Here is a 10419-nt window from a genome sequence, read left to right on the forward strand (position 1 = left end):
TAACAAAGGATCCCAAGACAGGCTCAAAGCAACAGAAATGTTCATCCTCAGTTCTGGGGACCAGCAGCCTGAACTGAAGGTAAGTGGGGTGTGTTGCCCCTGGACAGCAGGCTGAGCCCTTCCCACCCATCTCTGGCGCTTACTCCCAAACCTAAGGCACCTTGCTCGAGGCCACCCATCTGCTTCCACACTGAGCCATTTCTCTGCATTGAGTCTCCTGGATTCACATGGTGTTTCCTCCTGAGGACCAAGTCACATTGGATGAGGGCCCATCCTGATGACCTCAACTCGATGACATCTGCAAAAAAACACCATTTCCAAATAAGGTCACATTCACAGGTCTTAGGAACTGAACGTAGCTTTCAGGACAGAGTTCAACCTATAACAGCGGTGTGCCCAGTCACAGTGAGAGACAAGATTTTTCTAAAACTTCTGAGTAAAAGGCTGATGGGTGTCCTACACATGGGTCAACCTAGTCCTGTGGGTCACTTACCAGACTGGAGGCTGACCCAAGGCCCTTGAGTACTTGTGCCTCCCCTCCCCCTTCCTCCCCTCAAGGCTGCCCACCCTAAACAGCCTCTCCTGTTTTTAACTTTTAACCTTGTTTGAATTAATTTTCTATAACTGGCCAAAGCCTAGATTCTGCCTGACCCCTCTGAGGATCACAGCATGTGGCCAGTCACTTGTCCTACAACCCCTACCAGATGAGCCAAGGCATTGACCACCGCCCAGGCTGGATGTGAGTCACTTAGACTCGGCTCCCTAAACGTTCTAGGCTTTTTATCACAAAGCTCATGCTCTGTTAAGTGTTCTTTTACCATATTTTCTTTCCTGGAAAGCTTTGCATCTTGCAAAGAAAAGCTGCTTGCCTTGATATACATCCTTAGGCCTCTGCCCCAGTCAGCCCTGCTAGGACCCTCCCCACGCCACTCCCTCCTCCAGGGGCTCAAAGCCCTTGAGAAAGAAGCTTCATGTATGACAGCCGTTGTGCCATCCATGCCTGAACCACTATCCCAAGCTCCTGACCTCCCTGGCCACCTCAGCCTCCTCACCTAGCAGGCCCCCCAAGCCAGTCGCTGTTCAGTGACTCCATGGTCGCACAAGTGAGTGGAAGCTAGGCTATCCACATCTCCTCTGATATGCTGACCTGTGGCCACTGTCTGAAGTGCCATGAGTGTCTACTCCTGTGAATCACTCCAACCAGGAACGGTTTGGGTTGCGTTGCAGACCTGTTGTGGCCTGCATTCCTTTCTGCAGTCTGGAACCAGCTGTACCTCCCCCAAGGCTCAGCATGCAGTGAGACCTTGTGAGCGTCCCTGTGCTTGTGACTGCTTGCCCTAGTGGCAGGGCTATGGCCCTCTAAGGGCTGAGATCAGTATTTGTGTGTGTGGGGAATATGTCGGGGGGCCTCTGGGTACCACAGTTTCAGATGTGCAAAGGAGGGCTTTTAAAGAGAGATTCAAGGAGAAGTGCCTGTGTGACGGTCCAGGGACTGTGCCAAGGAGAAACTCCAAGTCACACAGATGTGGGCTCTGGCGAGCCAGCTGCCCCTTCTTAGATGTACAGATATGTGGGTATCCTGGGGCCAGCCCTGCTCCCTCCTGAGCACCCCCTCACTCACCTGCAGTGACAGAGGAGCCACATATGGAAAGAGGCTGTGTGGCCACTTAACTGCCAGGATCTATGGAGCATGACCATCAGGACTCTTAAGGCAGAGTTGGGGTGACAGGGCTAGAGGACCTGCTGGGGAGGTTGTCTGTCACTATCTAGGTGGAGTCAGCTCAGCACAGGACCCTAGCCCAGAGCAAGCAGGAAAGGCAGAGGTTATACCAATAGGCCTCAGAACCTCCCCAGACCTGGGTAACCACAGAGAGGCTGGTACAGAAATTTGACCTGGTTCCACCTTGAGAACAGCAAGACAAGCCAGGAGCCAGGTATTAAGGGCAGGGTCACCCTACTCTTTTCTTAACCATAAAGGCTGGGTTGGACAAAAAGCAGAGGGGTATTCTAGGCTAAACATTCTGTCCAGGCAAAGGTCCAGAGATTAGGTAGGGCAGCTGTTACCAGGAACTCTGTGGTCCCCCTTAAGAAAATAGGCCAGTCAGGAGGGGGCAACATCTGCATGCCAGATATGGGCAGGCCTGTGCTGGGATGCAGCCTTCCTGCCCACTTAGGCTTCCAGTAGGGATCTACATACTTGGTGCTAGGCCTGGGGTAAGGGCTGAGAACAGAGCAGGCAGGACAGGGTGGGCCATCCTAGGGTGTGAGACAGACAAGCCCTCCCGGGAGAGGCGTCCACCAGCCATCCACCCATAGTGCGTCTGTGGCCTGCCCTAGCCTGTTGGCCTGCCCACCTCGCCCAACTTTCCATGGAAAGTTCCCAGGGCAACAGCAACACAAACCCATGACAAAGATGAGCCCAGGCAGGGGCCGGTCTGGGGGTCACTGGCTGGGGTGGGTAACGGGGCAGGACTTGCTTCAGGTTCCAGGGACTCCCAAGTCACCTCTGTCAGCAGTGAGGGAATACCTAAGGCCATCATGGCTTGTCTGCTGGACACAAAGTCGACTCCCTTGTAGATAAATCAAGGGCAGATGGGTGGAGGATGGGTCGGTGGGTTCATGCTGGCATCCACGGCCCCAAACCACACTATGCACCCATGGAGAACCCCTGAGCATGCACGTCTTCCCACCTTTTCTGTCCAGTATGGATTCCAGGCTAGAGGCAGGGCCAGTTGATTCCAGCCCAGATGTGGGAAGATGTGGCAGGTATGATATTACTGGAAACAGAGCCAACCAGTCTGAGGTGCCAGGAACTCTTGGGTCGGGGTGGGGATGTGTCTGAGTCCCACAGGAGGAGTGGCCCGAAGGTGGGACAGGTAGCAAGGGAGAGGGCATAGTTCGGGGCTCCTGCGGGGGTGGTATGGCTGTGGGAAATTCCTGCGTCTCTCTAGCTCCCCATCAAGTGTGTGTGACGCCCCCACTTCTGTAATTCCCAGCCACCTCCCAGGCAGGCCTGGCCCCCTTGCAACAGCCCCTTCTTTGTCCTCCTACTTAGACGGGACCTCAGCCCCAGAGCAGTATGGGTGGCCTGTCCTGAGTCTGAGTGGGAAGTGAGCCCCCCTGAAGCCTACCCTCTGCACAGAGAAGTGAGGGGGAGGGGCCAGCAGCTCCAGCTCCAAGCCCCTTCCCCTCCTGGGCCCCTCCCCCACCCACATGGCTGAGGATGGGCGAGGGTTTCCCAGGAAACAAGTAAGAAGGAAAGTACTGGGCCAGACTGGCTGGAGTGGTGGCTGGTGCTTGTGGAGCAGCAGGTAGAGGGAAAGTAGGATGCAGGGAGCTGGACAGAGGTGAGACCCGAGTCTTTCCAGCCCCCAGGCCCACGGGGTTCTACCCAGGCTGTGTCTAGCAGCAGAGATCCCAGACGGTAAGTCCTAGGGTGTGTCCTCAGCCAGCCTGTGCAAGAGTGAAGGCAGGTGGGCCTGTGGATCCCCTAGTCCTAATTTGGGCCCTCCTGCCCCCGTAGGGCTGCCCTTGGTGTCCTGACCTGCACAGCATCTACCATGGGAAACCCTGCTTCGAGGCTGGGCTGTCTAGGGGAGAGGAGGAACCGCTCACGGACAGGCCCTAGGATCCGAGGGGATGCCTCTCCATCCATAGCACCCCAGGACCCACTTCCACCAGGGATCCCCTGGGCATGGTGGTGCTCCCATGCTGTCCAGGTGACAGAGGTGACAGAGACGGTGGTGACAGAGACGGTGGTGACAGAGGCTGTAGAGGTGGGGCCCTGTGAGCAAGGAGGGAAGCCAGCCCAGGTGAGCCAGGACAGCTCTGGGACGTGGGGAGTCCAGGTAGAGGCCAAATGGGTTGAGTGCATCCCTCTTTCAGGCACCCCCAGCTGTCCTGGACAGCCTGTGTAGCTGGCTAGATGGCATGGAGGAGCTGCAGGCCTCCCAGGGACCCTTGGCCGCCGACGCTGCTTTGGCTGCCTCCCAGCTGCGGGAACAGGAGGTACAAGACCAGGGGACAGTGGGAGTACTTTGTCTCTGAGCCTCAGGTCAATCCACTAGCACAAGCTTGATCACAATAGACTTGACCCTCAGGGTAAGCTGAATGGACACACCTATTAATGTTCCCATGGCTAGTGACCTCCCCTTAGTCCAAGGGGGCAGTGGTAGGAGGATGGGCAGGGGCTGCCAGAACCCTGCACCAGCCCCTTGACCTCATGCCCAGCAGTTACTCCTGCGCCTGCTGAGGGAGCGGGCACCACACGTGGAGCCGAGGCTACAGGAGGCAGGGAGCCCAGCAGAGCTGTGCACACAGTGGCACCGCCTGGTACAACAGGCAGAGGCCAGGTGAGGCCATTGACGGGGGCCAGGAGGGGTCAAGGGCAGGAAGGACACAGCTGACCACTCCTCCATCTTTGTCCCCAGATGGGGGCTCTTGGAACAGCTGGTCCCAGCAGCACGGAGATTTGAACGGGCCTGCAAGGCTCTGCTGGTGCAGCTGAGGCCCGGATACCTTGAGGGATCCTTGCAGTACCTGCAGGTATGGCCTAGACTTGGAGTGGGAGCTTGTGGGGGTGCCACAGGCTCAGCAGTTTGTGTTTGTTCACAGTGCACATGTGAGGGGACTGCAGCACGTGCACGTGCTGAGGACTTGGAAGAGGTTTTAGAGACTGGCCAGAAGCTGGCAGAATTGCTCACAGGTAAGTGGACCTTAGCCCAGCCACTCAGTTGGCCAGTCAGCCCAGCCAAGATGTGCTCAGGTCTGATATTTTGGTGCCCACAGAAAAGCCTACCCACAACCCCTCATATGCCTCAGGGTAGACATCTGCGCCATTTCCCAGGTCCATGTCCCAGGCCCCGAATCTAAGCTGTTGGCTCCTAAGGACCCTTCTGATGCCCTCGTCCCTATCACTGATCCTGCGGTTCCCCTACAATGCCCATGTTCCCTCCCTGGCCTCTTGTCTGTCTGGCTGCAGAAGACCAAGCTCAACTGGTGCAGCAGCAGCTGGGTCAGTTCCAGGAACGTGTGAGGCTGACTGAGTCCCAAGTGGCTTGTGCCCAGCAGAAGTTGCTATATGCTCCAAGGACAGGACCCCCCAAGCCCTCAACCCCAGCAGGCCTGGAGGCTCAGCTTGACCAGGAAGAGTCAGTCTCAGCACATCTGGGGCTCAAGGACCAGAAGCAGGTATCTGTATCCCCTTGACCCTTCCTGGAGGAAAGACCCCAATCTACCCCGTGCCTGAAGCCCACTGTGCCAGGGAGCTGGGGTGGCTGGGAGTACACACCAAGGGCTTTCTGTCCCTGGCCAGGGCTGTATGGGACAATGCTGGTTCCCACCATGCACACAGCTGAGTATACAGCTAGCCCAGCTGGCAGGGCAGATTGAGCAGCTGGCACCACGGGCAGATACTCCTAGCCAGGCAGCAGCACCCATAGTGACCATCTGGAAACAGAGCCTCTCATCAGGTATCCCAGGGCCTTGGGAGTGGGGGTACCTGGAGGCTTGGGGATGCTAAGCAAAGACAGTAAACAGTCAGGCCCAGGGGTAGGATTGGGCCCAGGTGCACAGGAAGCTAAGGCCAGGTAGGGTGAGTGTGAGGGTCGTGTCGAGCCTGGACTCTCAGATGGACCCATCTTTTCCCAGCTGTGCCTCAGGCAGAGGTGAAGTCCCTGGAGGTTCACTGGTCAGAGGCTCAAGAGCAAGACACTGGACTGAAGAGCACATGGGAGTCAACTGAGTGGATCTGGTGTGGCCTGGCAGAGCACGTGGCCATCCACGAGGAGCTGTGGCCTGAAGGGAATTGGAACCCAGCCTTGCAGGTGTCTTGAAGGACTGGGGAGGGGGGTGGTGTCACCCAGAGTTCCTTGGGAGGAGAAATGTCCACAGAAAGGCTGGAAAACTCGGGGACTCTGGGGCTGAGCTGCTGTTTGCTGGTAGGTGGGCTGAGGCAGAGGATGCTGGAAATTAAGAAAGCATGGCTCCAGGGAAGGAAAGTGAGGGCAGCAGACAGAGCCAGCTAAGGGGTTTCCAGTGATGACTTCATGCTCAGCTCCCTGCTTCTGACAACCTCAAGTTCCTAAAATACATCCACCACTCTCCAAGTGGGGTCAAAGATGGAGATCAGGGCAGCTCTTCTGTGGACAACAGTGTCCAGCCTCTAGGCTGTGTGGGGTGGGAAGGGCCCAAGCACCTGCAATACCTTTTCTAGCGAGCAGAATTCCTCACTGAGGTCACAGCATTGCCAGAAACGACCCATTTATGCATCAGCTGGAAAGAAAATATATGTTAGAAGCAAGATAGAAATTTACTTTTGAACTATAGGCTGCAACAGCCCAGCAGTTGGTGTACTTGAGGCAAGCCTGGGCTCTGCCTTGGCTTGGCCCCTTTTCCTGCAAAATGGGAGCAGCTGGGCATGCGTGAAGCTTTCTTGAGGTTTGCCTCCTCTTCAGAAGTTCTAGACTCCTTTGCTTGCTCTTGGGTTTCCTTCTCACCCTTGACACTCTCTCTTGGTCTTCCGGGTTGTAACCAGCTACCCCTGCTTGGGAGGTTAAAACTATGGTCACACAGTTGACCGGAAGCTCTGGAAGCTGAAAGCTTGGAGTAAATGTGTATAGGGCTAGCTCCCAAGAGCCACAGAGAAGGGTCTGACCCCTTTTTCATTGTCATGTAGACAGTATTGTCTACTTGTGTCCTCTGTGCAGTCTATGTCCAAATCCCATCACCCACTTTTTGTGTGCCCATGTTTGTGTGTGCACAAGTGTGTGGAGGCCAGAAGTTGACATCCAGTGTCTTCAATCACTCTCTACTTTATTTATTTATTTATTTATTTATACTTATTTATTTATTTTTATGTATATGAGCATATTGCCTGCATGTAAGTGCACCTGTGCCATGCAATGCTCGAGGAGGTCAGAAGAGGGCATCAGATCCCCCCAGAACTAAAGTTATAGATGGTTATTAGCCACCATGTGGGTGCTGGGAATTGAACTCTGGTCTTCTGCAAGAGTAGCCAGTGCTCTTAGATGCTGAGTCATCTCTCTAGCTCTTACCTTATATATTTTTTAAAGATTCATTTTTACTTTGTGTGTATGTGTATGTGTATGCACCCATGTGTGTGAATGCCTACAGAGGCCAGAAGGTGTTAAATCCCCTGGAGCTGGAGTTACAGATGGTGTGAACTGTCTAATGCAGGTGCTGGTAACTAAACTTCGGTCCTCTGCAACAGCAGCAAATACTGTTAGCCACTGAGCCATCTCTCCAGCCCTTTACCTTATTTTCTGAGACAGAATCACTTATTGAACCTGGAGCCCACGCATTTGGCTCGGGTATCTGGCTAGTGAGCATCAGAACCCTCCTATCTCCGCCTCCCCAGTGCTAAGATTATAGGCATTACAGGCATGACACATTGGACTTTTTTTTTTAACTGAGTGCTGGAGATTGAACTTAGGTCCTCATGACTGTGCAGCAAACATTTTATCAGTGAGCCACATCTCCCAGGTCCCCAAATTTACCCCTTCTTTCGTTTATTTTTTGGTCTTTTTGAGACAAGGTCTCCCTGTAGCTGCAGCTAGCCTGGATTTGCTAATGGAGACCAGGCTGGCCTTGAACTCACAGAGATCTGCCTCTGCCTCCCGATTGCTGGGATTAAAGGTGTGTGACACCACGCCTGGCAATTTCCCCCTTCCTAAGGGCACAGGTCACATTGGTGTCCACATTCCATCATATAGTTAGATCTGCAACTGCCCCTTTCTAAGTAAAGGCACACTCTGAGGGGACTAGAAGCTGGGGCTTCAACATGGGCATCTGGGGAGGGGGTCGCAACTCACCCCACACAGAGTACCCTACTGGCTTTCCTCCCCTTGGCCCTGAGCATGGGCCCAATGCTGGGCATGGTTGTCCTCTTCCTCTCACTGAGGAGACCAGGGTAGGAAGGACTGGGCCAGCATGTGCAGTCCCACTCACTGATCGGTGGGCGGGGGGGGGGGTCATAGGGATGAGGCGTAGGGATGTCAGGGACATGGAGGAGACAAGGTCTGGCCCTTCAGCCTTTCCTGCCTGGAGAGCAGACAGGACACCATGCTCCTCTAATGACAGGAGTTCCTGTGGGGACAGCAGACCCTGGCAATATCATGGCTGAGGAGGGCCCCAGTCCTGAAAGGAGAGACTGCCTATGGGGGTACCTGCCACCTGGGTCTGCTGATGGATCTGCTTAGCTGCCAGGCTGCCATGTCCATCCCCTCCAGGGAGAGGTAAGCCTACTCCCCAGCTGTCTCTACTTGACTCCCACTAGCCCTCCATCCTGCTCATATTTGCCCATCTCTCTAGGATGCTCACCCTAGAGGAAAGGCTGCCACTTGCGGACCACCTTGTAGAGAAGCTTCTCACATGTCCTCACAGAGTAAGCCAGGCTGAACCCCTGGGGATCAAGGCAAGATTAATGAACAGAGGCTCTGGTCTGCACAGCGACTTTGTGGACCAGCCCAGGGTCAGCATAGTGACCAACCTGCTTGGGTGCTCTGGACCCTCGGCCCTTGGGCCATGTGCTCTGAGAGACCGCTTGATTAACAGAGGGAGCTGGGCAGCCTAAAGGCTGGGCTGATGCCAGGCTCTGGCGGCTGGGAGGGGGGTATGAGCTTAGGCAGTATGGGTGGAGTGGTGGGATTGGGCATGGGATCTACCCCTCTCCAGTTCCCTGACACTGCTTCCTCTACTTAGGTGGTACAGGCCCAGGGCTGGGTGCTGGAGGAGCTTCCTAGGGCCCTTAGGGCTGCTGGGTTAAAGCACTGGACTCCAGCCCTGGGGGAGGCACTGGCTCTGAGGGGTCCTGACCAGAGTCAGCCTGGGGATCTGGGGGGTAAAGCCAAGGCTTGCCTCCTGGGGAAGACCTCAGAAGAACTGGGCTGGAGGCCTGGGTGGGCAGAGGCCACCATGGAGAGCCAGAGGCACAGGAAGTCTGAGAACAGTAGGAAGAACTGGGAGGACAAGAACCAGTGGGTCCAAATGGAGCAGGGCCACCTGGAACAGGTAAAAGGACAGACAGGTGTACATACCACCATTCCCAGGCTCATGAGAGGGGCTTGCTTTCACCTTCTCACACCATGGGCCAGCATACAGCTGGATCTTGTGGGGTCACTACCTGCATTGCCTTGGTCACAGAATGAGTGGTCTGGGATATGTTCCATGCTCCACACTCCAGGCAGCACCAAAACACTTCCCAGCAGGATCTTACGGACAGCTTCCTGGCCGCTGGGGAGCAGGAAAGGGATGGTCAAGGCTGGCCTAGCTGCACCTGGGGTACATGTGGGCCTGCGCACAAGTTTCCTGCCATGTTGGGGTCCTGGCTCACCAACGGCCAGCAGCAACCACACAGCATGGCCAGAGCAAGGGCCATGGAAGGGACGAGTGCACCAGGGGCCAGAGGCAGGTCCAAGGTCCAGGGAGCCTCGGTGAGCAGGTGTGAGTGTGGGCCTGTGGCAGTGGGGAGGACAGAGCCTCAGGAACTGCCCCCAAGCCCTGCACGGAAGACTTGACACCCTGTGCCCCGCAGGCAGCACGGGGCTCTCTGATGGTTCGTGTTGGAGGTGGCTGGGCAGCTCTAGATGAGTTTCTGGTCAAGAATGACCCAGGCAGAGGTGAGGGCTGGGAGTAAGGAGAGGCATGCAAGCCATTGGGGCAGAGGTGGTAGGGGAGACTTGGTGCCCACTCTGGCCCTACAACCTGAGATCTCTGGGCAGCAAAGGGGAGGACCAGTCAGAAGATCCATGAGAGGTTCCTGTGCTGGGCTCCCAGTGGGCCAGCCCCTGAGGTCATCACCCTGAGGCTCTGGGCCTCTATCCGCATGGCCTCCAACAGACCCCGGTCTCAGAAGGTGAGTGTTGGGATGGGCTTCTGAGCCAAGGGTCAGCCCTCCAGGTAGACAAGGGAACTTCTCTGAGCCCAGGTAGAGGAACGGGACTGTGGAGTGAGGCCTGGCCACCCCTTCCAGACAGGGCTGCCAACCGGCAAAGAACGCAGACACCCCAGCTCCTACAAGGTCAAAGCCTCAGAGCCGCCCACTGAGGAGCAGCCTAGACGACTCTAAGGGCCAGCATACCTGGGGCTGGAAGCAGAGACTGAGTGGGAGCTGGGGGACATGGTCCAGACTGCAGCGCGGTGTGGTTACAATAAAGTGGAGTTTGGGGAACCAAAACCTCACTCTGGCCAGCCTTCATTTCCCTTGCAAACCTCATTCAAAAGCCATAGGCAGACAGAGGCTGCTTCTCCACCCCCACCCTGAGCCTGCCTGGCATTCTTTCTCAGTGACTCTGAGTAGGCAGGGACTCAGAAGCTCAGCAGCCCCTCCTAGCCAAGGGGTGCTCATACGTTACCCTACCCAGTGCCACGGTTTGTGCGCACCTGCCTGCCCCACCTGCC

The 10419-nt window shown here is 55.9% G+C and overlaps 1 protein-coding gene across 1 annotated transcript; it reads left to right on the forward strand.

The window, feature by feature from the left end:
• Nucleotides 1-3560: 3560 nt before the first annotated feature.
• On the forward strand, nucleotides 3561-10087 carry LOC103735308. The gene is made up of 15 exons (XM_008834538.1): nucleotides 3561-3812; nucleotides 3886-4008; nucleotides 4234-4352; nucleotides 4431-4545; nucleotides 4615-4705; nucleotides 4982-5190; nucleotides 5354-5471; nucleotides 5650-5825; nucleotides 8101-8255; nucleotides 8332-8434; nucleotides 8722-9030; nucleotides 9228-9452; nucleotides 9554-9638; nucleotides 9741-9874; nucleotides 9992-10087. Exons 1-15 carry the CDS (start codon nucleotides 3561-3563, stop codon nucleotides 10085-10087), a joined length of 2310 nt encoding a protein of 769 aa, XP_008832760.1.
• Nucleotides 10088-10419: the final 332 nt, after the last annotated feature.

Source organism: Nannospalax galili, unplaced genomic scaffold (assembly GCF_000622305.1).
Source record: "Nannospalax galili isolate Female #2095 unplaced genomic scaffold, S.galili_v1.0 scaffold717, whole genome shotgun sequence".
NCBI classification, from domain to species: Eukaryota; Metazoa; Chordata; class Mammalia; order Rodentia; family Spalacidae; genus Nannospalax; species Nannospalax galili.